General features: G+C 37.0%; 2 protein-coding genes across 18 annotated transcripts in view; one reads left to right on the top strand and one right to left on the bottom strand.

Annotated features, from left to right (window-relative positions):
* The window catches only part of LOC105484591 (SWT1 RNA endoribonuclease homolog), a 141,174-nt gene extending 139,941 nt beyond the window's left edge, over nt 1-1,233 (bottom strand). For 12 of the 15 annotated variants that reach the window (XR_011611988.1, XR_011611989.1, XR_011611996.1 and 9 more), the window contains exon 1: nt 688-824. The gene's annotated coding sequence lies outside the window, so the exon portion shown is untranslated. Of the gene's footprint in view, nt 1-687; nt 825-1,007; nt 1,083-1,149 lie in introns of those variants that run through there. The other 3 variants (XM_011746374.3, XM_011746375.2, XM_011746376.3) reach the window with 3 other exon arrangements.
* The window catches only part of LOC105484593 (tRNA methyltransferase 1L), a 47,618-nt gene continuing 21,220 nt past the window's right edge, over nt 757-27,154 (top strand). Inside the window, exons 1-10 of one of the 3 annotated variants that reach the window (XM_011746386.3) lie at nt 757-882; nt 6,493-6,603; nt 7,925-8,038; nt 12,105-12,169; nt 13,801-13,930; nt 15,332-15,455; nt 15,927-16,006; nt 19,164-19,413; nt 19,800-20,012; nt 21,580-21,770. In XM_011746386.3, coding sequence (XP_011744688.1) covers nt 12,113-12,169; nt 13,801-13,930; nt 15,332-15,455; nt 15,927-16,006; nt 19,164-19,413; nt 19,800-20,012; nt 21,580-21,770 — 1,045 coding nt within the window. In that variant the 5' untranslated portion in view covers nt 757-882; nt 6,493-6,603; nt 7,925-8,038; nt 12,105-12,112. Of the gene's footprint in view, nt 883-1,200; nt 1,330-1,353; nt 1,837-6,492; nt 6,604-7,924; nt 8,039-12,104; nt 12,170-13,800; nt 13,931-15,331; nt 15,456-15,926; nt 16,007-19,163; nt 19,414-19,799; nt 20,013-21,579; nt 21,771-27,154 lie in introns of those variants that run through there. The other 2 variants (XM_011746385.3, XM_011746384.2) reach the window with 2 other exon arrangements.

Below are 27,154 nucleotides of genomic sequence, written 5' to 3'. Positions count from 1 at the left end.
CATCTGTTCCCACTAAACCGGCGAGAGGTTAAACGCACACACACACCCCTCCATTATATATACTTCTTAAACTACAGGGGGAGGAGTTAACTTCCAGTTAGTGCTTCCAAGTGCCAAATAATGATGCTATCTCTTCCCCGGGGTTCTGAAACAAGTAGGTAACAAATAGACCAAGAAGACTGGCGTTTATCAACTTCATTAACTAAGAAAAGCTAACTGCAAGCACGCGTCTTGTTCTTGAGACTAAATTGGGCTCCCTCTCCTGCCCTGCTGCCTAGAAGGTTCGGACCAAACCCAAGCAGGGGAGCCAGAAAGTTCACGTTTTTCTCCTTCCTGTCCCAGTGGATTTATCGGGGGGACAGAAGAAAGGAACGAGACAGCCTCGAATGTCAAGTAGGCACTAAGAGTGAAGCAGAGAGAAGTATGGGGGACAGGGGACTCACTAGCATATGCTTTGGGGATCTGAGACGCATCAAAATCAAATGACCCAAAGCTCTACCCACTCAGAGCTCTGGTTACTAAAAGCCTGAAAACAAAGCAAAATAGAGCAAAACAACTAATTTCTATCCACTGGTCACACCGCAGAACTGCTGATATTGGCAACAGGAAGACTAAAGCAAAAATAAAAACAAAGGAAAAGAGCGTTCAGGTCACGGTGTAGATGAGGGTGCGAAATGCAAAACAGACCCTAACTCCAAGTCAGCTGGAAGGACGGGCAAGCTCGTCAGCTGCTAGTAAACCGCCGCGGCCCGCGGGCTCCGCACGAACCGACCAGACCCCAACACTGGGCAAGGGGCAGCCCCGGAGGCAAGCCGGGCCAGAACCACACCCTCCACGGAGCTGAGACGTCCTCGGATCCGCCCACAGAGTTGCCCCGCCCAGGTCCGGGTGACTCCTGAGTGCTCAGCCCGGCCGGCCGCCCGCCGGCCAGGATACTTGGGGCGGGGGACGAGCGGGAACCTGCCCAGCAAAACGTCAACGTAGCCCCCCCCCCCCCCAGTTCCTACCTTACCGGCGCCGGCTGCGGTGGCGACTCCGAAGCCCCAGGCCAAAGGAGAGGGACCCCCACCCCCCGACACACCCCGCCCCACCAACCGTATGCCCGCTGGGAAACGTAGTTCTGCGCCCGGATCCAGAGTGTCTACCCACCGCTCCGCAGCTTTTGCTTAGATTTGCATTTACTTCCTGCAAGGCTTGCTCGTCGGCCCCGCCCCAGGCTGCGCAGTGTACCCTGGGTGCTGTAGTCTTTGTTCGGTCTGGTGGTTGGCCGGTGGGAAGGAGACGCACCGTAGAAACTGAACCCTCTTACCCAATTGGACGCCGTCCCCAGTACGCTTCTGCGCAGTTTGTGGTGGCGTGGTAACGCCGCGGGGAAAGGGAAGCGGACGGCATCTGGAGTCGCACCCTGTGGCTATTTTCTACTAACAGGATTTGGTCACTGGTTCTTCATCTTTTGTCTGTTGCACGCATCCCGCCCTCCCCACTTGCTTCCCTACTCCTTGGATCCAGCCCAGTGGGCACTCACGTCAGTTCTCTGACCCCGCCGTGAGCCCCGCTCCGGGTCCCCGGGCGGGCCTGGCACGGAGGCGGTAACTATGGAGAATATGGCGGAGGAGGAGCTGCTGCCTCTGGAGAAGGAGGAGGTGGAGGTGGCCCAGGTCCAGGTCCAGGTCCCGACCCCGGCCCGGGACTCGGCTGGGGTCCCAGCTCCGGCCCCGGATTCGGCTCTGGACTCGGCTCCGACTCCGGCCTCGGCTCCAGCCCCAGCCCCTGCCCTGGCCCAGGCTCCGGCCCTGTCCCCGTCCCTAGCCTCTGCCCCTGAGGAGGCTAAAAGCAGTAAGTGCAGGAGGCCCAGATCTTTCTGCCGCAGAAAAGAGAAAGTGCGCCTTGCTGGGAAGTAGGGGAGACCCTTCTTCACCGGGATGGTTTTTATGGGGCAAGGCAGGTTTAGGGAAATGGAGGGGAGGGAAGAGAGGCCCGTGTAGCGGCTAAAACAAGGGTACAGAGTGGGAGACGGCATCTTCATAAGCCACGAGGATGTCACGGTGAGGGATATGCGGAGGGCAGGAATGCTGCAGATATAAGGAAATAATGAGGTTAAGGGCTTTTTCGTAAAAGGGAATCTTTTTAAGGTACAAAAATAGGAAGTTACACATAATTTGGTAGTTTCCCACAGTCCAGACTACCGTGGTTAACTAGGTTCTTTGAAATATGACATAGTAACCGAGGCAACCTGTTTACGGTAGTGGATCCTAGCTGCCAACATTTATAAACCATTACTGTCAACTAGCTTTTCTTCTTCGACATACACAAGGAGATGAGTTTTTCTCATTTCAGTTTTTTCCCCCCTATGGGCAGCTTGCTTCCGAAGAGATTTTGAGGCTGAGTAGTAGTTTAGAAAAGAATCGACTAAATTTATGGATGTTTTCACCCATACATAAATACCAATTGAGTTTTGTACTCCATTCCATCAGAAATAGACTGTTGAGAATTAATGGCCCATATTATTGTGCTTCTCAATGTGCCTGCATGTTTTCTAAGTGGTGGTTTATTGGACCATATAGGAATTTAAAAGATTGATGAGTAACACTTTCTTAAGGATCTTCTAAAATTTTTAAATGTAAGGTCTAAGAAAGACTTAATGTAAGTTCTTTTAACATTTAGTTTGTGGTCATAAATTGACCTTTATGTGCTTTCTGAATTGGAATTTAAAATAATCTTTAATTCATTATTTTTCCTACTTCTAGACCAGTTTTGAGTTTAATATTTATAAAACATTGGATATAGATAGGATTATTTTGCAGTGTTGAAACAACATACAAATTGTTATAGATTTCAGAGTAGGTCTAATCACAGGAAAGAAAAGCCAGGATGCTTGAGGTAAGCCCCTTCTCATCATATAAGATCAGAGCTTGTAGGTACAAAATAAAGCCAGTTGTTTCTTCAACTACAGTGGGTAGGGATGGGGGAGGCATGGGGAGCTGAGGGGGTTCTACTCTCCTAAGTAGCCTCCTACCTCACTTCCAGGTTGTATTTGTTTATATTAGTCAGAAGTGGTTCAGCAGCTTTAGGAGATGCATGCATTCTCCACCTCCCCACCATCAAAAATACGTTAAACATAGTAAAGACTTATCTGTATATTCCAAAATTTACAAATATGTAATTTGAGGAATGCATACCATATGGGAAACTGAAAATGCATTAGTAGGACAAATATGTAATGATTGAGAAGTCTGAAATGCATTTGAACTAATACATGTATTAATCACATTTTTAAAATTATTTTTAGTTGGTCTAATTAGTCCTTTGAAATCAGTCATAACTAGGTAAGATGAAGATAACCTATCTGAAATAGAATTGAAAATTGAGGAAAAAGTAATACAAGTTGTAAAAGACCCTCCTTGCATGTTGGAGACATCTAATTTAACAAGAGGTTTGCCTGTTGACTTCTGGATTAATAGTGTGTTACAAAAAGCAGATTGAGTATTTTGCATACAGATTGTCTGATACGTATTAAACCAGAAGGTGATTTCAGAGATGTTTATAGGCATATCATGAATTTTTAGATGTTCAAGAGTTTCTTCGGTAGTGGACCACAGGATTTTTAGTTTTCTAACTTAACCAAACTCCTTTCCCTTATTTTGTGTTATTTAATAGAATAATTTCAATAGGCACGTCTTTATTGATTGCTGTTTATCTTGTCTCACATACACAGATCTTTGAACTCTGGAACCGAAAGCCTTTATGGTTACAAATTAGATAGGTTAGTTTGTACACACGGGTTCATTTCTGGAATGTTACTGTCTGACCTAGCAAAAGATTTTTATGAAAGATGAAAAAGTTTTACCTGTTTATAGAAATTATATCTCATTATAACTCATTTGACCAGTATCTAATATAAAAAATTAACCAATATTGTTTGTTGCTCCTTTAAAAATAAAGTGAATAACCAGGCACAAGCCTATACCCCTAGATTCTCAGGAGGCTGAGGCAGGAGTATTGCTTGAGCCCAGGAGTTTGAGGCTGCAGTGAGCTATGATTGAGCCACTACATTCCATGGAGGCTGGGTGACAGAGCAAGACACCATCTCTAAATAATAATCATATAAAAAATTACCTTTTAATAAATTTGAGCAGGAATGTCTGATAGTGCTGAATTGGATTCCAAAATTATTGACACAGTGTGCTACTGCATCCAAAAAGTCTAACGATTTTTTTAACTTCTTGTTTAACAAACTTTAGTGCCGCCTATCTGCAAGTTACTGCATTGGGCACTTGGCCATCAGAAAGATGAGCAAGGAATAGGCCTTGTCTTCCTGTTGCTTATTTGTGGGGAAAGTGAACAAGGACACAAATTATACAAATGGGTAAACGAACTGATAGTGAAGCTCAGAGAGAAGTAGGCAAGAAGATGCTAATATCAAGAATTGAATTTTAAAGTCTCAAGGTTTTAAATTGTATAACCTAATAACATAATGTTAGAGGGCCCTGTGGTTTATCCCACCATCTCCTGTCTCCTTGGGCTCTTTACCTATCAGTTTCTCCTAATCTTAATATATATTCAGTCCCCACTTTGTAATTGTTCCTTTCCCTTGGAATGCACATATATTCAGGTTCCCCGTACTTAAAAAAAGCAAGTTACAGTCTCACTCATTTCCTTTTTTATACCATCAAACTTCTCTAAAAAAGAAAAACCTAATTTTCTGTATTTTATTTCACCTTCCAATTCTGTTTCTACTCCGAAACGCCTCACTGAACCTGCTTTTTCAAAGGTCACCAGACTTGCTTTCTTGATCTCTACAACTGTTTGTGATACTTTGTTGAACGTTTTGTGTTTATAGACTCTTCTCCCTTGGCTTCTGCATTATCTTGACTCCCCTTACCATTTATTCTTTCTGAATCTACTTTTCTGATTCCTTCTACTTAATTTTTCTTATAAATATCTACATCTCTCATACCTCACTACCAGATTTTATCTATGTATAATAATCAGTAGCGGGTTCAGCAACATTGAGAAATGTATCCCCTACCCACTCCAATCAGAACATGTTAAACATATTTTAGACTTATGCATGTTATTTCCAAATTTACAAGCATTTTAATTTGAAGAGTGTGTAATGCTTGAGAAACCTGAAAGTGCATTAGTGGGACAAATATGTAATGATTGAGAAATCTGAAATGCATTAGAATTAAAATATAAATCATGTTTTAAAATTAATTTTACATAGCCTAGTTGTTTGAAATCAGTCATAACTGGGTAAGACTGGGTCGTGGCTTTTTCTCATATTTTTCACACTTTTTTTCTTAGGCTTTCTTATTTATTCTCATAGTTTCACCTAACATGTTACTTACGATTTATATCTCCAGAATCCCTCCTGAGCTCCAAAAACAAATCACCAGCTGCCTATTGTACATTATTACTGGAATACTGTTCCAGTAGTACATCGAACACACTATGTCAAAAACTACATTTTCCTTTCTCTTTTCCTCTTCCTTTCTGCCAAAAGAGTTTCTTCTATCTTGTTTGCTTAATAGTACCATTATTCTCAACCACATAAACTCAAAATCTTAGAATCATCTTTGATTTTATCCTTCACCTTTACTTCTCATATCCCAAGTTCTGTTACTGTTTTTTTTTTTCTTTTTTAACCTTTTATTCTGTTTCTTCCCATTGCTGATTTTCTCTGTTACTGATCTTTGGTGTTACTGGCAGAGAAAACCTCCTGAAACTCATTCAGATTATATAATTCACTTCCTCAAAAACCTGCAGAGACTTACCATTACCTGAAGAATAAAGTTCAAACTAACTTGCATAGAATTTATGCTTTCCTTGGTCTGTACTGCATCTTTGGCTGCACATATTTCTACTGACTCCATCCCCCCAAATATACCACATTCCAACCAAGGGTGGGGTGGCATGGTTGTATATTTTATACCACATGCATTTGCTCATGAGGTTACTTCAGTTTATGAGACCAGTTAGCAAATCTCTACTTACTGAAATTCTATTCATACCTGAAGTCTCAGTCAAGTGGCACTTCAGTAAAGACATTCTCAGAGTTACTTGTTAAAATTAATTATTCCTTCTTCTGTATGCCTGCATCATACTACATCTAGTGTTCATTTCATCCTATCTCATATGATAGAAGTTGACATATTGCCTTTTCCCACCTGATTAAAAGTTCTTTGAAGATAGAAAACATGGCTTACATTTCCTTCTTCAGTATTTTGCATAGGAGAGAAACATTTTTCATAGAATTATTTTGACCAATTAGATAAAATTTTCAAACTAAATTTATGCAATGGGGTTTCCCCCCAACTTTTCATTCTGAAGCACACTTGTTATTTTATAAACCAAGTTGTGGCAGTATTCCCCATCTAGGTCCATAACACTGTGTTATAGGAAATAAACTTCTATACGACGTGATCAATAAAAATGGAACTAGAATACAAACTGTTAAAGCATAATCTTCTCATTTTTTTTTTTTTCCAGAGAGACACATCTCAATTCAAAGGCAGCTTGCTGATCTAGAGAAGTTAGCTTTTGTAACTGAAGGAAATTTTGACTCTACCAGCTCATTGAACTCAGATAATCTTGATGCAGGTATTTCCATGTTTGGGTTTTTTTTTTTTTCATAATTTCTAGTAATTTATCATCTTTGCATTCATGAAAATAAGTTTGATAAGAGTAGACTTGTTTATTCTTACTAAACTAGAACAGTGGTAAAATACAGTTTTTTATTTAGGAAATTGGCAGCCGCTTATGTGCAGAGTTGCTATGGAAATAAGTTATTTTACAACTCCTCAAGACAATTACAGTTTCACAGATGTCTAAGGGCTGTCTATTCAGCAAGTTAGGAATTGCATTTGGCTACAAGTAACAGAGGTCCCAAAAAACAGTGTCTTAAAAGGTTTATATTCTGCCAGGTAAATGAAGTCCCAAGATAGGCAATTTAGGGCTCGTGCGAGAGTCGCGCGTTATCGGTGCCCCACACTGCTCTCTTTCTGCTCTACTGTCCTCAGTGCTTGGTTTGCATCCTCAAGATCACTGACTGCTTGGTTTTTTTGAAGTAGGCAGTGTAAAAATAAAAATTGTACATACACTGTATTACACTATATGTGAAAGATATTTGTTGGGTTAAAAATTATTAATATGAGCTGAGAGGTATGATAAGAAAAAAAAGAAAAAAATTACTAAATGTGTTGTTATTGATTCTTGCTGTATATTTTATTGCTTTAAACCTGAATTTGAAATATAATTCTTTCATCTATACTATGAAAGTTTTTGAGATACATTATATTTCTAATTAGACATTTTGATGATACATAATCTTTTTGAGAATATGTTAATAAACAAGGAAGAACTTGTAAATTCAGTAATGGATACGGTGACTGTAACTATGCGCCCAGTCTCAGAACAGCAGTTATATCAGATCCCATCTATTCCTTCCACTTCCTTCTTCCATTTTTCTAACTCCACATATTAACTGTTTTTGTTGCTGCCAGTTTAGTAGAGGAATACCACAGCAGATACTTTTGCTCTTTGTCCAATTCCTGTCCTTTTGGGAGTGTAACTGCTGTCCTTTCAGCTGTCCAAAATACAGAGTGATGCTCTCAGTGGCAGAAAATTTGGCCAGAAGGATATCATACAGTTCATCACTTCTTCAACCTCTTTGTTCCCAGTAACAACAAACACATCAGCTAGCCACAGAGAGGAAAATTTTAGGGTGAAAAAACAACCGCTGATCATGTGCTACAACAATTACTGTGAACTATCTCCTGGGTCAAGAGTAATGACTTCTCCCTGAAGTTAACAAAGACTTTAAGAAGTAGGCAGGGGAGACCCCATTAACCTCTTTGTAGCTGAATCCAGGCATTAGTAACTAGAATATTCTGTGGTTTACTGATTCTTTTTTCTTTTTAAGGCAACAGACAGGCTTGTCCATTGTGCCCTAAGGAAAAATTCAGAGCTTGTAATAGCCATAAGCTTCGTCGTCACCTCCAGAATTTACACTGGAAAGTCTCAGTTGAATTTGAAGGTTAGTATTTTTGTGCTGGCAAAGAAGTAATATATATGAAATTCAACATTTATTACCAGTTTTGGCATTTTATCATGACTATAATCAAATATTTTCAGTTTAAAATGTGAGGGGTTTAATGCCCTCATTTCTAATGTATTTAATAAAACACCATATAGCTTTATAGGCAGTAGAGATCTATATGACACAGTTTAGTTCAGCAAACATTTATTATGCATCTGTTGTATACTGAGTACTCTGGCCCTGGGAGTCCATTTTGCTTCTTGAACAATGTTTTAATAAGTTTTCCTTTTATTTTACACATATTTTGGAAGGTATAATACATAGTAAAACAAGAAAATAAAATAATTTGTATGAATATTGGAAAATACAAGATAATATCTCTTTTTCTGCTGATGGCTTAAAAAAATCTACTAGAGTTAAGAGAATTCAGAATGGTGGTGGGATACAAGATAATTCAGAAATCTTAGCCGTTTTCTACTTCAGATAAATGGAAACAGAAACAAATATATCAGTTATATCATGATAAAAATGACACAATTTGAGGGAATAAGTTGAACAAGATGACTCATCATGAAAAGAATAAAATCAAAGGACAGAAAACGAGAACTTTTCAAGTTAAAGGGCTTCCTAAGTGAATTATGTGAATTATTACAGCATTTTTGGGAAAAGATCTGACAACATCTTTTAAAATTAAAAATACACATATCCATCCACCACTCAGTTCCTCTGCTAGGAGTGCCTTAGAAGTAAAAGAATTGAGGTTGGACACAGTGGCTCATACCTATAATCTCAGCACTTTGCGAGGCTGAGGCGGGAAGATCACTTGAGGCCATAAGTTCAAGACCAGCCTGAGCAACACAGTAAGACCCTGTCTCTATAAACAGTAAAAAAATAGCCAGGCGAGGTGGCCTGTGCCTGTAGTCGCAACTGCTAGAGAGGCTCAGGTGGTAGGGTTGCTTGAATCCAGAAGCTTGAGTCTACAGTGCCATAATTGTGCTCCAGCCTGGGCAACAGAGTGAGACACTGTTTCTTAACAAAAAAAAAAAGATGAAGAAGTAAAAGGATCAACAGGCACGGATAAATGTAGAAGGATATTCATTACAATATTAGTAACAAAAACTTAGAATTAAAAGAGATGATTGAATAAATTATGGGTACATACCATGAAATATTATGTAACCATTGAAATGAGTATATTATATATATACCAGGTAACTTAGAAGTATTTCCATGGTCAACTACTAATGAAAACAGCAATATATAGGGAAGGTGTTATAATATTCCATTTGGATAAAACAAAAAGTCCCACCCTCAAAAGAAACCTAAGTATCAATCTTAAACATACGTTTATATTTGTGCATGATTATGTGAGCACAGAAATTGTAAAGTATGGTTGGAGTGTCAACCAGCCTTGATAAAGCAGCTAGTAAGAGACACCCAGAAAAGAAGTCAGAACTATGCTGGAACTATTTTGTTAGTAGTACTGCTAAAAAGATTATCACTAGTTATTTAGGGAAAGGGGAATTAGATACTAATTTAGGGGCCATCCTGTCTTTTAAGTTTAATTCTATATAAGAATGTATGATAAACCGGCCGGGCGCGGTGGCTCAAGCCTGTAATCCCAGCACTTTGGGAGGCCAAGACGGGCGGATCACAAGGTCAGGAGATCGAGACCATCCTGGCTAATGCGGTGAAACCCCGTCTCTACTAAAAAATACAAAAAACTAGCCGGGCGAGGTGGCAGGCGCCTGTAGTCCCAGCTACTCGGGAGGCTGAGGCAGGAGAATGGCGTAAACCCAGGAGGCGAGGCTTGCAGTGAGCTGTGATCCAGCCACTGCACTCCAGCCTGGGCGACAGAGCGAGACTCCGTCTCAAAAAAGAAAATAAAGAATGTATGATAAACCATACTGACTTCTTATGAAAACAAAAAGCTCTCATTTCAATTAAAAGGATCTCTTTCATATTCTTTACTTAGATTATTGTGTTTTTTGTTTGTTTGTTTTTTGTGGGGTTTTTTTGAGATGGAGTCTCGCTCTGTTGCCCAGACTGGAGTGCAGTGGTGCAATCTCGACTCACCGCTACCTCCGCCTCCCGGGTTCAAGCGATTCTCCTGCCTCAGCCTCCTGAGTAGCTGGGATTACAGGCATGTGTCACCACACCCGGCTAATTTTTGTATATTTAGTAGAGATGGGGTTTCACCATGTTGGTCAGGCTGGTCTCAAACTCCTGACCTTGTGATCCGCCCACCCCAGCCCCCCAAAGTGCTGGGTTTACAGGCACGAGCCACCGCCCCCGGCCTCACTTAGGTCATTGTTTAGCCTTTAGGTTTGGTCTCCCTCCTCCAAGTTTTTCTCTTTTCTTAAATATTTTCTTGTGGTATTTCTTTACTTATGGATGTGGTTCTCTCATGTACATTAGGCTGTTGGGTTCTTTCACATGGTGTTGATCTGGTAGATGGTGAAGATATGATAGTTTTTTGTCTCGGTGAGCAGGTTTCAAAGTGGTTGACAAATAATTGAAGGTAGAAACAACAAGATCTGCTGAAGGAATGGATGTGAGGTGTGAGAGAATGAGCCAAGAATGCTTGGGTTTGGGACTTGAGCAAGTAGAGAAATGGAGTTGGCCTTTACTGAGCTGGAGAAGAGTGCATTAGGATCAAGTGTGGGAAAGAAGGCCAGAACCAGAAATTGTGGAATTTAAAGGATGGGATGCATCTAAGTGGAGATGTCAGGTAGCCCATAGGTTATATGAATCTGGAGTTCAGGAAGAATGTGGGGCAAAAGATACGCATTTGGGAGTTGCCAGAAGGCAGATGATATTTAAAGCCATAAGATCAGATAAGTGGGCCGGGCGCGGTGGCTCAAGCCTGTAATCCCAGCACTTTGGGAGGCCGAGACGGGCGGATCACGAGGTCAGGAGATCGAGACCATCCTGGTTAACACGGTGAAACCCCGTCTCTACTAAAAAATACAAAAAACTAGCCGGGCGAGGTGGCGGGCGCCTGTAGTCCCAGCTACTCGGGAGGCTGAGGCAGGAGAATGGCGTGAACCCGGGAGGCGGAGCTTGCAGTGAGCTGAGATCCGGCCACTGCACTCCAGCCTGGGTGACAGAGCGAGACTCCGTCTCAAAAAAAAAAAAAAAAAAAAAAAAAAAAAAGATCAGATAAGTAACTAAAAGTACATATTGATGGAAAAAAGAAGTCATCCAGGACTAAATCTTGGAGCACTTCAGCATATACAAGTAAGAAATGATCTGATCTGAGGTATAAGAAAAAAGGCGTTAGAGATGACTTACAGGCTTTGAGTTAAGAGCAACTGTAAGGCATTATCATTTAAAAAAAGTAAAGAGACCTGATGTGGGATAAATTATCAGTTTAGTCTTGACAGGTAGGTTTTGAGATGCTGACTAGATAATCAGTTACATATCCTTAATAGGCAATTGGAAATAGGGATCTGGCTCTTAGGAGTGAATCAGTAACTAGAGCTATAATTTGGGATTCCTTTAATTGGAATCGTGAAAGGAGCTTAAGTTGCCAAGGAAATGAGAAAAAAGTCCCTTAGCCACCCAAGCCTGTGGAATATCTACATTTTAGGGCATGAGAGAAGGAAGAGGACCTGTAAAGAAGATGAAGAAGGTTGGGAAGAAAACCAAGATAGTACCATGTCATAGATGAAGAAGGGTCTGTATAATGGCAAATATATCAATAGCATGAGGCAAAGATGAAGCCTAAAAAAAAGTCAAGGTGGCAGAGAATAGGATAAAGCTGAGTCCCAAAGACACTAAACGACTAATCCAAGATAAAACAAGTAGTCATGGTGGAACCAGAATTCAAACCTGGATCTCTCTGTATTTGTGTATATAGATACATATACGTAAATATGTATACATAGACATGTATCTCATGCATAACAATTATATAAACTAAAGCAATCTCATTTGAGTAATTATGACATTACAAATATAAGGTTAGTTCCAATTCTTATCAAATAAAACTTGCTTATAATTTTTGATAATTGAATATTTCATGAATAGTGATATGATAACCAGCTGTTCTTTATTCTAGGTTACAGGATGTGCATCTGTCACTTACCTTGTCGACCAGTGAAACCAAACATTATTGGAGAACAGGTGATCCGATATTAGATTTATTTTTAAATTTAGGCCTTTTTAAAGAAAGCGTAATTTTTACTTACTGTGGAACTAAAATGTGTATGTTCAGCAGTGTAGTTTACTCTAAAATTCTGTGTCTGAGTCCTTTCAGATTATCGTAATAGGAAAACTATCATAGTATGAAACTGTCATAGTATGAAAAAAAAATTGCTATATTGAAGTTCTCATTTTATAATTTTTAGTTTAAGTCAGATAAATTGCTCCTTTGTGTTCAAAATGAAAATTAACTCATTTACTAATTTTGGAATGGAAAATTTAGAGAGTAGTTTTTTCTCTTAAAATTTTGGTCATGGAATGGAAGCTTCAATTTCTGTGATTTAGTAAATATCTTAGTGTGTTTTGATTTCATTCATCTTCCCCAAATCCTTCCTTTTAAGTTCAATCTTAGAGAATCAAGAAACTTTCTGAAATCTTAGTAACTTTTTAAAAAAATACGTGTGTTTTATTTTTAGGGTAGATTTGATCTAAGGGGAATACAAACTATAAAATTTTTTAGTGACACTATCCTGAATGCATATTCACGTAATGAGTTCTCATTATTAAATTTTATTTTGAGTCACTAAAAGCAGCATAGTGTTGACAAAAAGGAAAATATTCTGAAAGTAGTAGTCAAAATAGATTCTGGTCCATCAACCTAGTCCAAGTACATATTTGAATATGATAATCACAGTACCATAAAGAACCTTGGGTAATGTGCTTGACGGTTTTCTATTTGCTGTAAGGTCCCAAGTAAAAAGGAGTTAGCAGCACTAAGAGTAAAAGGCATCAAAACTAGGAGAGAGCCGTTGAAGCAGTCTTTTTGTTCTCAGCTAAAGGAGAAATTATGAAGTGAGAAATTTTTTACTTAGAAAAGTACGCTTCTAATTATGTCTCTTAACATTCAGTGGGGTACTGGAGCTGGCTCAAATTTTCAGAAATCTTTCAAGCTGGTGGTTTAGTATGGCCACCATTAAAAATTAAGTTATATAAGCCTAAAAATGAATGAGTTATATTAAAAAACAAAGATAACAAATGTTTACCTTTATCATTGTTCTGCTGCATTTTAATATTATCTATGCACTTACAGTTATTTACATCTATTATGTCTGCTGGGTGGCAGTGCTCTGTAATGGTATAATAATGCACATCTCTTCCTAAATTCACATTCAGTGATGTTACACTGATAGCTTAAAATCTCTGAGAGTTGTAGTTTGAAATTGGCTATGGCAGAGTATTTATGCCACAGAAATCTACAAATACTACAAATCGGGGCTTTATTTTCCTGGAGAGCCAGTTAATAAACATTTACCAGCACACCACTCCTAATATTATGCCATTTTTAAATGCAACTTATAGAAAGTACAATTATTTTCTGATTGGAATGAATGGGAAAAACTAGGAAATTAAATTTCTGGCCTATTGTAAAGTAAGGTTTAAAAGTATATATAAATACAGGTAAGGAAGTTAAGATCCTTTCAAAGTCACATGGCAAAATTAAAATTATCTTCTATACCATTAAATCCAAGACACTAATATACTTGAATTTGTAAACTTATACTTCTATTTCATTGTCTTAGTAACTTATTTAAATTAAATACTCTGTTTGATAGATATCCAGTAAAATGGGAGCCCATTATCATTGTATCATTTGTTCAGCAACAATCACCAGAAGAACTGATATGCTAGGACATGTTAGGCGCCATATGAATAAAGGAGAGACTAAATCTAGTTATATTGCAGGTAAGTTGAGCAATCTCATTAACATATTAATATGTAAATCCTTAAATAATGGTCCAGTTATTATTTTCAGACATCAGGCAGATAAAATAATGCTGATTTAACCAAATGATTTAATTCACTAGTCCATTACATCAGATTTTGGTTTCTTTCTGTAAGGTCTCCAAAAACATTTTAACATTCTCAACATATATATTTAATAAATGGTATAGAAAAAGTAAGTGACACTCAAGTGACTATAGATATTTTAATGAAAGATTATAGAATTGTCTTCCCAGTGACAGCTTTTATACCCTTAACTGTCATGTATGTATTGTTAGAAAACACTAGGAAAAAAGATACAGTGAAATAAAGACTATTAGTGACATGAAATTATTAATAGCTTGTTACTACTTAGAGATCCCTTCTCAAGAATTAAATTAAGCACTAATGGCCCAAAGCATGTATTATATGTAATGAGTAACTTCTCTATGTCTAGAATGGCACTATGTACCATTCCTTTAAGAACTGAAAAAAAAAATAGTCACTGAATTAATTTCTATAAAGCTTGATTTTCTCACAGAACCTAAATTGAGAAAGGCTGATCTTGTGAGATATGTGACATACCTCCTCACAGATATGTAACACAGTGCTAGGGAAAGATACTATTATTTGGCATTTGAGAAAGAAATATATAGTTGCCATTTAGTTAACATTCTGACTGTAATGTTATCAAGAAATCCAAACATAAAGGATCTCAACTGTCTGACACAGCACATATCTCATTTCTTAAATATTTAAAACATATACACATATAAACACATCAATATTTCATCAGTTTATAGCGAAACGATTCTAACATATTAAATGTAAAATCATTTTTTCATTATAGCCATTTCAATGTAATTTGTGACTTGAAATCATTATGAGAAAATATTCTGAAGTCTCCCATGTTCAGGAAATAGAGTGATTCTTAGTAAGCCTTGCTAGCTAATGGAATGCAGCCATATGGAGATACTCATTTTCTAACAATTACACCATAGTACAATATATGTAGCAAACAATGTAGTGTTTGATGAAACACAAAGGTGTTTTAGGATTTTGTGCTTTCCTAGGGTGATTGTTCTTAGGTATCATAATACAGATGTATTGATGTGCTGGGCAGTCAAGATAGTAAATTAACTTTCATTAATCAGATGTTTAACTGAGTGTTACTCTTTTGCAGAGAGTGCTGAATAAATCAGTTCTTTGGTTTTGGTTTTTTTACATCTGCCCAACCGTTTGCATTAACACAAAATAATATAAAGTTATTTTTCAAAATGTATATTGTTTTAGATGTTTAGAATTATTTTGTATTTTCTTGGAAATCTTTTGTTTGGAATTATTTTGTGTTGCCCTGGAAATCTTTTCTTTTTTCTGTCTTAGCTTCCACTGCTAAACCGCCTAAGGAAATTTTGAAAGAGGCAGACACGGATGTACAAGTTTGTCCCAACTATTCTATACCTCAGAAAACAGATTCCTATTTTAATCCCAAAATGAAACTAAATCGGTAAGCTAAATTGAAAATAGGGTTATGGGATGTTTCAAATTATTGTAAATGTACCTTCTCTTAACCTTTATGTTCTAATATGTTAAAATTTAGAACTAGGTGCAGAATAAAAATCATCTATCTTAACATTTTTCACAGAAGGATTGTTTCTTTTTTTCTATCAAGCCAATGTCTTTATTAGAGAATAAAATAGGTCTAACTTTATATAATTACTGAACAAGGTGGTACTTTTGTGAGCAAGTTTTATTTATGAATAAATAAATACTTATTAATAAAATCCAACTAGATTCATAGTTTAATTTCACATTTTTAGTTCTTATAGTATTAAATTAGGAATATGTTTTTAGGTCTCCTTTTGAAATAGTTTGTACAGTAACTAGGAACTTCAATTCACTATTCTTAAATGAAATAAAATCTATGATGGTGAAGCATGGTAAAGTAAAGTTATTTCAGATTATGATTTCCTTCTAGGCAGCTAATATTCTGTACATTGGCTGCTTTGGCTGAGGAACGAAAACCCTTGGAATGTCTAGATGCTTTTGGAGCCACTGGTAAGTGAGGACACTTTTTTGGAACCACATTTTATTTATTTGATTTTACAGTATCTTTTCTTAGAAAATGTATATGGGCAGTGATGTAAAAAATTAAAGATCCAAGACAAAATTTTTAATTTTTTATTGTGAAAAATTTTAAATATATATTAAAGAGTATAGTAAGTGAGTCCTGTGTATCCATCGCTTACTTCAAAAATTAGTGGTTCATGCTCAGTCGTTTTATCATTGTCCTCATACCTCATGTCATAGTCTTTTGATATCTATTAATTTGAAACAAATAACAGATACATCGTTTCATCTGTATTTCAGTTGAATCTCTAAAAGGTAAAGATTTTTAAAAAATAAAACCACTATACTATCATACTTTAAAAAATTAAGAATAATTCTTTAATATAAATTGTTTAGATATGCCCAATTATCTCATAATGTGTTTTAAAAATCAAGTCAGAATGCAGACAAAAACTGTATTTCAATTGTTTGATATATCTAAGTCTCTTTTAAATCTATGGTTCCTTCTATCATTTTCTGTGTGTGTGATAATTATTTGTTGAGTTAACATGTCTTTTGACCTATAGAGTTTCCCGCAGTCTAGATTTTTCCTGATTGTATTGTTGTGGTTCATATAACATGTTCTTCTATCTCCTGTATTTTTGTAAATTGGCCATTTGATTAGATTCAAATACAGTTTTTTTGTTTGTTTTTTGTTTTGCAGTAATACTTGTTTGCTGCAATCAGGCAGCACCTGATGTCTGGTTGTGTCTCTTTTTTGTGTTGTGATGATCACTGCCTAGCCTTTAGACAGTAGAATAAAGTGAAATTTTAAACATTGAGAATATTTTTCTCAAAAGACTTAATAGTAGAGAAAAGAAAATAGAAACAGTAGAAAATTTCTAAAAAGCCTCTGTACCCAATCCAAGTCTTTCTTCGTAAAGATTATAGGAATACACTTTTGGGGAGTTTGTGCCAAAAGAGTGAAAGCATTAGTTAGCTCTCCTTCCTAAACTCTCCTCAGGGAAAAGTAGTGGTTAAAAGCATGGACTGCAGAACCAGACTGCCTGAGTTCAAATCCCAGCTTTATCACTTGATAATTGTATGACCACAGGAAATTGTGCCTCAGTTTGCTCATCTATTGAAAGAGGAGACTCCTGCCGCCACCATGATGATCAGCATTAGTACTGTCTCAGTATAAATGTGGTAAAAGTGATGAGGTGATTTTTCTGATTATTTCCCAAGTCACTTGGATTTGAAATTTGAATCATGTTTTTACTCCTTGTTTTCCTGTTACTCTTCTCATATCTACTCAGCCACCAGGTCTGTTCTAATTTTTCTTTTCCAATATAACTCACATTTTCCATTCCATATCCACCAATTTAATGATTTCATAGCAAGCCTATTTCAGTAGCCTCTATATAGTACCCTTGTTTCCAGTCATTTCTCTCTTCCAATTTGTCTTGCCTGTTACTGCTAAACAGCTATTCCTCTGAAGCACCACATTGTTACTTACCAATCAAAAAAGTCATTCATCTTTATTGCCTAGACTCCAAAGTTCTGACTACATTTAATATCTTCCATATCTGATCCTAACCTGCTTGTCCAAATTTATTTCTCAGTATTTTTCACCATATCCTTTTACTTTACTCTTTTGAGACAAGAGTTTCGCTCTGTCACCCAGGCTGGAGTGCAGTGGTGCCATCTATCTCGGCTCGCTGCAACCTCTGCCTCCCGGGTTCAAGCACTTCTCCTGCCTCAGTTTCCCAAGTAGCTGAGATTACAGGCGCCTACCACCACGCCTGGTTGATTTTTGTATTTTTAATAGAGACAGGACTTCGCCATGTTGGCCAAGCTGGTCTCAAACTCCTGACCTCAGGTGATCCACCTGCCTCGGCCTCCCAAAGTGCTGGGATTACAGGCGTGAGCCACCGCACCCAGCTCTTTACTCTTTTATAAATCTGAAGTCATTAAAGCTAATATCTAAGGAATATATTTCCAGCCTCTTCTTTTAATGTGCCTTTGTAAACTTAGATCAGGTCTGGAGCAGTCATTGTGCGTGTTTTGCCATTCCTAAAATGAGGATGTGAGAACTTACCTCACAAGCGTGTTGTGAAAATATGAAAAATACATATATATGAAGTCCATAACACATGGTATTTTTCCATTTATGAGACATGTATATGGAGAAGATGGTCAGTATTTCCAATACATAAGGGGTTTACTAATCTGTGTTGGCTGGGCTTATGTTGCCATCTCTCATTTTGTAATGAATGTCCCTTATGACTTTAGTAGATAGGGAAAAACTGTGAAAAGGGGCACTTTTGGTCTTCCTTTTAGATGATTAGAAATTCTTCCTAATCATTTGCTTACAAATTTGGTTTTTTGGTTTTGTTCTGTTTTTGAGATACGGTCTCAGCTTTGAGATAGGATCTTGGCACCATGTCAGCTCACTGCAGTCTGGACCTCCTAGGCTTGGGTGATCCTCCCACCTCAGCCTCCAGAAAGTAGCTGGGACCACAAGCGTGCACCACCATGCCCAGCTAATTTTTGTATTTTTCTGTAGAGATAGGGTTTTGCTATGTTGCCCACACTGGTCTCAAACTCCTGGACTCAAGTGATCCACCCGCCTCAGCCTCCCAAAGTGCAGAGATTACATGTGTGAGCCATCACACCCGGCCACAATTTTTTTTTTTTTTTTTTTAAATTCACAACAGTGTTATGCAGTGTTTGAAAAGTGTTAGTCTAGAAAAGTTTTTCATGTTTTGGTCCATGATGGTAAACTTCAGCAGAAGGAATTCCAACTTCCCATCCTCCCTTCAAGCAGAGTAATCCCATTTGTATAAAGTATTCCATGGTCAGAGAAAAAGCAAAAAAGAAAACATTTTTCACTATTCAACAAAATAAAAAAACATACATAGAAATTTTATTATACAAGGATCATAAAAAAGGTTTATAAGAAGTATTAGTGAAAATCTGTTAGACATATTTTTAGTTATAACCTTTCTTGAGAAGCTTTGTAGTAAGAAAGAATAAGATTCATGAAAACATTAAATTTTGAAATAATTTGTTATTTACAAAACTGTGTATTATCATTATACTGTTTTTATTCTTTAAAATTAGTATTATTATTATAAAACTCATTTTCTTCCCCATTTTTCCTAAGGGATAATGGGATTACAGTGGGCAAAACATCTTGGAAATGCAGTCAAAGTTACAATCAATGACTTGAATGAAAACTCTGTGACATTGATTCAGGAAAACTGCCATTTAAACAAATTGAAAGTGGTGGTGGACAGTAAAGAAAAGGAAAAGAGTGATGATATTCTTGAAGAAGGAGAGAAAAATATTGGTAATATTAAGGTGACCAAAATGGATGCCAATGTACTGATGCATTTGAGATCTTTTGATTTCATGTAAGTAGAAAAAGACTTGCCATGTCACTTTCTAAACTTATCTGGAATTTTGGGGACGAGGGGTAGTTAAAAATTAAGACTGTTGTTGTTTATTTATTTAAATGAATGCCATTTTTTGGCCTAAGGTATGCAGTATGAAAATTTTCTAGTATTTGAAATAAAATGCCTGGGCATGTCACTTTTCCTCTAACCCAAATTTATTTTTACATGTCTCATACATCATACTATCATTTTATTACTTAATTTCAAAACAGAATTGTGTACTTAAAATAGATTTGCAATGTCCTTTTAAATCCATGGAATTTTATAATTAGAAATAATTACAATGGTATAATTTTTGTTACTAATATGACTTTAAAATATATCTATATGCTTTCTGATTTTAGACATCTAGACCCTTTCGGAACGTCAGTGAATTATCTAGATTCTGCATTCAGAAATATAAGAAACCTTGGCATAGTGTCAGTGACTTCTACAGATATCAGTTCTTTATATGCCAAGGCACAGCATGTTGCCCGGCGTCACTACGGATGTAACATTGTCCGAACTGAATATTACAAGGAACTAGCAGCCAGAATTGTTGTAGCTGCAGTGGCAAGGTACCAAATCGCCAACGGTGTACTTAGTGTGTTTTAGTATTTGATAAAAAGATAATATTACAAGAAGTACTTATTACTCAAAACATGCACAAAATATAAATCCTGTATTCCTTATCTGTAATACTGGTTTCTAATTTTACATGGTATCTGTTGTAATTTTATTTAAAAGCTTATGCCTGAAATATTCAGTTTACTCTCCAATTAAAATGTTATTGAAATAAAGTAGTAAGAAAGAAAAGATTAAAGTGAAAGTTAATTTCCAGTTTATTTGAGCAATGTAGGATAAAGGATAGCAATATGAAAGGAAAAGCAAAAATTGTTTTGTTTTGTTTTTTCGCCGTGTTGCCCAGGATGAAACAAACCTCCTGGCCAACATGGTGAAACCTCGTCTCTACTAAAAATACAAAAATTAGCTGGGCGTGGTGGTACACACCTGTAATCGCAGCTACGATTGCAGGTTGAGGCACTAGAATCACTTGAACCCAGGAGCCAGATGCTGCAGTGAGCCAAGGTTGCTCCACTGCACTCCAGTCTGGGCAACAGAGTGAGACTGCCTCAGAAAGAAACAGTCATTTCTTTTATATCCATTCTATTTTATCTTCTTTATTTATATAGTTTGAATAAAATGATGGCTTACAAACTTGATTCTCCAAAATCATCTTACAAAATGGGAAGTTCTCTCCATTTCTCACCAGGATTGCCAAACAGAATTTAGAATTTGAAAACAGTTATTTTTAAAAGGGTGACTTTTTTGGAGCACTTACTATATGCAGATTATGCTGGAATAATATAATATAAACGGACATTGTGAGTATAGATAATGGATGATCAGCTAGCTCACTTGCCAGCCCTAATACTAGTTTCAGAGCATTTAAGTGGAAATTTGTACCTCAGCATAAATACAGATTATTAGACTTCATAGACATTCAGGGTTGTTTCTAATTACCTGAAAACTGATGTTTACTTTATGCATGCTAAGGACTTACTGCACATGCTTAAAAATGTTCATAATGTAATAGCAAATTCAGAGTTATATATATATGTAAATTAAATTTAGTATGTGACTGCAGAGTACATAAATGGTATATAGTTGAGCTTAATCCAAAAAGTCTATAAAATTAATGGTGGAAAGGAATTTGACTATTCTTTTTTCACTCAATTTTCAGTAGCTAGCATACTATCCTGCATATAGTCATTACTCAATAAACATATACTGTTTTGAAGAAGATTTTATAGGAAATAAAATAGATAGGAAGAAATGTGGTGGTGATGATAAGAAACAAAGTGAAAATGACTGAAAATCAAAAAATATTGCCCTATTGAGAGGATATCATAAGGGAAAGTATCTAGAAACTGAAGACCCTCCCAAGCATCTTTTATTTCCTGTGTTTCAATTTCTGTAAAAGTTATAGTAATGATCTTTTAAAAGCACTGCTATAAGAATTGAATTTTTCTTGATGTCCCGTAACTTACCCATAGTCTATTGTCCAGGTTAATATTTGTCAGTATAATGCCAAACAAGGGAAAATGATAAGCCCACAAAATAACTTTAAAAAATTTATTATAGAGCTGCAGCCCGATGCAACAAAGGCATAGAAGTACTGTTTGCAGTGGCTCTGGAACATTTTGTGTTGGTAGTTGTGAGAGTTTTGAGGGGACCTACTTCAGCAGATGAAACAGCCAAGAAGATTCAGTACCTGATCCATTGTCAGTGGTGTGAAGAGAGAATTTTTCAGAAGGATGGTAATATGGTAGAAGGTAAATTCAAGTTATATATTATGTTTAATTTATCTATAATCCTCCACTGAATAAGCCTTTATCACATCCCTAATTATACATATTATTGTCCTTTGATTTTAAAGATTACAGTGCTAACTTTGTTATTTCCTATACTGGATTTCCTTTCGTCAACAGACAAGACATTCGTGTGAGTTTATTAAAGTTATTTACTCATGCTGTACAATGTATGCTTTCTAGCTCTGCTTTCTATCGAAACATCTAGAAATAACTTAGTTTCCACTCTCAACTAATTTTAGGAACATAAGTCAGATTACTTTTTTTCCAGACTGTTACAAATCATTAATTTTATAAAAATAATTTTTCATGTTTCTGGCTGTGTATAAAAGCCATCAGTTATAAAATGCATTCAATAAACATTTATTGAGCCTCTACTATATGCCAGGCCTGGGGATGGGAAACAAGGAAAAAGCTGTAGTTTATGCCTTCATAAAGCTGTTTCTGTTTGTTTCAGTTCTGGGACATGGAAACAGTTGCTCATTGTTTTGTGTTAGGTTCTTGGTATTTTTTAATACGAATTTTTGAGTTTAGCACTTACTATGTTAAGTTGCAGATTTTTTTCTCATTTTGTCAAATTTTTTTTTAATCTGTCTTGCAGAAGTTTTTTGTTGCTAATTGAATGTTTATATAGTCTGGATTTTGCCTGTAGTTAGAAAGAGCTTTCCTATTCCTATTCAAAGTAGATTAGGTTGTATTGAATAGTACACCTTTCCTCCACTGATTTGAGAATACCTTCTTTATGTTATACTAAAATTCCACATGTATTTGAGTTTGTTTCTAGATTTTCTATTCTGTTCCAGTGGTTAGATATTTATTCATACATGTCTATCATACTGTTTTGACTACGGAGGCTTTTCAGTGTCATTTAATATCTGTGATGGCAATCCCTACTCAGAGCTCTTTGTTTTCAGTGTTCCTGTATTGATCTTTTGTTAACCCCTTAATATAAAAGTAAATAATAACCCAGTTGGCATATTATTTTGATCACATTAAATTGGGGAGATACTGTGATTTTTGAAGCTTCCTACAAATATAATATGCTTTTCATTTGTTCAGGTACTTTAGTATAATGTTAACTGGTAGTGGTAATGGAGGGCATTCTGTCATATTCCTTACTTTTGGTTTCCTCTAGTGCTTTCTATTTTTTTTATTTTTTTTCAGATGGAGTATTGCTCTGTTACTCAGGCTGGAGTTCAGTTGTGCAATCTCCGCCCACTGCAACCTCTGCCTCCCAGGCTCAAGTAGTTCTCCTGCCTCAGACTCCCAAGTACCTGGGACTACAGGCGTACACCACCACACCCAGCTACTTTTTGCATTTTTAGTAGAGACAGGGTTTCACCATGTTTGCTGGCTGGTCTGAAACTCCTGACCTCTAGTAATCTGCCCACTTCATCCTCCCAAAGTGCTGGGATTACAGGCATGAGCCTCTGTACCCAACCTCTAGTGCTTTCTGATTCAAGCATAATACTGGCTTTTCATCTGCAATACGTATCATTTATCACATTAAGGAAGAATACTTCATTTCCACTTTTATTGTATTTTGTCAAGATGTTGAATTTTGTCATAATGCATTTTCAGCATCTGTGGAGATGATTATATGGTTTTTCCCTTTAGGCTTACTAATTTGATTAATTGTAATAGAAGGTTCCAATATAGAACCAAACTGGATTTTGTAGAATAAACTATTTTCAGGTAGTATTTTTTTTAATATGTTGCTATATTTTATTTGCTAATTTTTAAAGGATTTTTTGTTTCAATATTTATAAATGAGATGGTATATAGTTTTGTAGCATAATTTTAGGTGGGCTTTGATCTATCAGTTTACACTCCCTTCAAAAATAATTTGGAATGCTTCCCTTTTTTCAATTCTTGGAATTGAAAACTGATTTTTTTTAAAAAACTAGTTCTTAAGAACTAGTTTAACTAGTATTGGAATTATGTGTTCCTTAAAGGTTTAGTAATATTCACCTAGCATTTCTGTTTTATTTACATAGGGTTGAGCTAAGTGTTGTCTAATAATTCCTTTTAATCTCCTTAGTTCCTATGGTCATAGTCCCCTTATATACTTTCATTTATTTATTCTTTCTTCCATTTTTCTTGACTAGATAAGAGGCTAGTTTATATATTTTATTGTAATTGTTTTCTTTTTTTTTTTTTGTGACAGAGTCTCATTCTGTCGCCCAGGCTGGAATGCAGTGGCGCGATCTCGGCTCACTGCAACTTCCATCTCCCGGGTTCAAGCAGTTTTCCTGCCTCAGCTTCCCAAGTAGCTGTGACTACAGGCGCACGGCACCATGCCCGGCTAATTTTTTCTATTTTAGTAGACGGGATTTCACCATGTTGCCCAGGCTGGTCGCGAACTCCTGGGTTAGGCAGTCCACCCGCCTTGGCCTCCCAAAGCGCTAGGATTACAAGCGTGAGCCACCGTGCCCAGCCTGTTTATTTTCCTTAATGTCTACTTTTAGTAGTAAATATGTATATACTTCTGTAATTTGGATTTATCAGTTTTAAGTAATATCCTTTGGCTCCTTGATATCACAAATGATAATTAGCTTCCTGTTTTCCATTTTTCCCTTCCTAATTTTTGTTTGTTGTACCATCTCTGTGTTATTAGAATGTGTAACACTTAACATTCTGTTTTGCTAGATTAATCTCTACATATAAAAATATTCTGTGTATGTCATCATTCTTTTTGCCGTAATTTCTATAGTCATCTCTTATTTGGTTAAATTTAACTTTCTCAGTTTACTCAATAGAGCTCATGAGAAAAATACTACATTGTTTCCTTCATGTTCAAAGCTTCTCTTTCCCCAAAGTATGTCCAATAGCCTGTATACTTAAAGAGTCTAAAGAATTTGAGTGCCTTATAGAAGTTCTTATAATTTTTCCTTCTTATATATGTGACATTAATCAAACATTTTAAAAAATATTTGACTTGATAATTGATAACTATAAAGCAATGATTTGTTTTTGCATTTTATTTGGAATCATACAGAACTTAGAATAAACAAGTATGTCCTACAAAGAAGTCATCTCATTCAGAATTTTTATCAATTTGTAATACACAGTTTAAAAAGTCAAATAGCTGGGTGCAGTGGCTCACGCCTGTAATCCCAGCACTTTGGGAGGCTGGGGTGGACGGACCACCTGAGGTCAGGAGTTCGAAACTGGCCAACATGGTGAAACCCTGTCTCTACTAAAAGTACAAAAATTAGCTGGGCATGGTGGCAGGCACCTGTAATCCCGGCTACTCAGGAGGCTGAGGCAGGAGAATCACCACTTGAACCCAGGAGGCAGAGGTTGCAGTGAGCTGAGATCATGCTACTGCACTCCAGCCTGGGTGACAGAGCAAGACTGCATCTCAAAAAAAGAAAGAAAAGTCAAATAGTTCCATAAGTCTTATTAATAAAAATAATAATCTCTGCCTGACTCCCTGAACAGTTAAAATCTCACAGCTGTTTCTTCTAATGCTTACATTCGTATTTCTAAATAACGTGTTTATAATGCATCTAACTTCCTTCCATGGAAAAAGAGTATTTGGCTTTTTAAACCAGTCCAGTCACATGCATGCTTTTCCCCTCTCCACTTTGGACTACATCAATATTTAGTGTTTGCGTTTTTATAAATAGATAAATATTGTTCGCAAATTTTATTTGCTGTCTATTGCTGTGTAACAAGTCACTCCAAAATTATTGGCTTTAAACAACATTTACTATCCCATAGTTTCTATGAGTCAAGAATCTAGGCATGGCTTAGCTGGGTCCACCAGCTTGAGGTCTCTCACAAGGCCACAGATCAAGGTGTTGGTCAGTGGTGTGTGCCCTTAGTCCCAGCTACTTGGGAGGCTGAGGCGGGAGGATCACTTGAACCCAGTAGTTCAGGCTGCAGTGAGCTATGGTTATACCACTGCACTCCAGCCTAGGTGACAGACCAAGATGCCATCTCTTAAAAAAAAAAAAAAAAAGCAAGTCAGAAGAACCAGAGAGTGAGTGAGTGCCAGCAAGATATAATAGGTCTTTTGTAACCTAATCTCAAAGTAATACTCCATTGCTTTTGCCATATTCTAGTTGTTAGAAATTTGTCTCTAAAACCAGTGCCTACTCAGGGGAAGGGTATTACATAAGGGTATGAATACCAAGAGGCAGGGATTATTGCTGATCATTTTGGAAGGCTGCTACAGCACAAATAAACCATATGAATCTGAGCATGGTGGCTCATACCTGTAATCCCAGCACTTTAGGAGGCCAAGGTAGGATTGCCTGAGGTCAAGAGTTCAAGACCAGCCTGAGCAACATAGCAAGACCCTGTCTCTACAAAAATAAAAATAAAAACTGATTCATATAATATGCTATAATAATGTTTCCTTTCTTATACAATTCTTTGGTAACTCTGGAATTAATACTTACTGTGCCTGTTACCTTTTTTAAAAAAATACTTTTTATAATCCATCCCTAAACTCTTTGCTACATTTTCAATGCTTCTTTCAGCATAGTTAAGCACATTAGGTAATCTTTGGCTACAAATTTCACTCCCCTGGAGACAGCCCTCGTGTTGTAGTTTGGATTGTTTGTTTTCTGTATCTGCTGAAATCTGTTGTCCAAGGCTTCTATTTAACTATCATCCTGGAAATTTTCTTTGACTTTCTTTTTGTGATAAATCTTGTATCGCAGATCCTTTGTATTTTCACACTTCCCTTGTTTACTTCTTCATTTTGAGTGGACACTTTTTCCTATAGATTGCGGAGAAGTATTGCATGGCTAAGTACAGAATTCTAGGATGGAAATCATTTTTTCCTCAAAATGTTCAAGGTATTATTCCATTGTCTTCTAGCTTCCAATGAGAAGTCTGCTGCTGTTTTTGTCTAGTCTGTTATATTATTTTCTCTCCGAATGCTCTTACAATATCTCTTCTAAGAAAACCCAATATTCCAAAATAATTTTGAGATAATATGTGTATGAATTCATCTTTTAAAATTCATTTTACTGGATAATATCTGAGTTCTATTTATTTATTTTTTATTTTTTATTTTTTTTGAGATGGAATCTCACTCAGTCACCCAGGCTGGAGTGCAGTGGCACGATATCAACTCACTGCAACCTTCACCTAGGTTCAAGCAGTTCTCGTGACTCAGCCTCCTGAGGAGCTGGGATTGCAGGCACATGCCACCACACTCAGCTAACTTTTGTATTTTTTACTGGAGACAGGCTCTCACCATGTTGGCCAGGCTGGTCTCGAACTCCTGACCTCAAGTGATCCACCCTCCCTGGCCTCCCAAAGTGCTGGGATTACAGGCATGAACCATTGCACCTAGCCTCTGAGTTCTTTTAAGTCAGAAACTTGAGCTC

Source organism: Macaca nemestrina, chromosome 1, assembly GCF_043159975.1.
Source record: "Macaca nemestrina isolate mMacNem1 chromosome 1, mMacNem.hap1, whole genome shotgun sequence".
NCBI lineage: Eukaryota > Metazoa > Chordata > Mammalia > Primates > Cercopithecidae > Macaca > Macaca nemestrina.
This window is presented reverse-complemented; position numbering and strand designations above follow the sequence as displayed.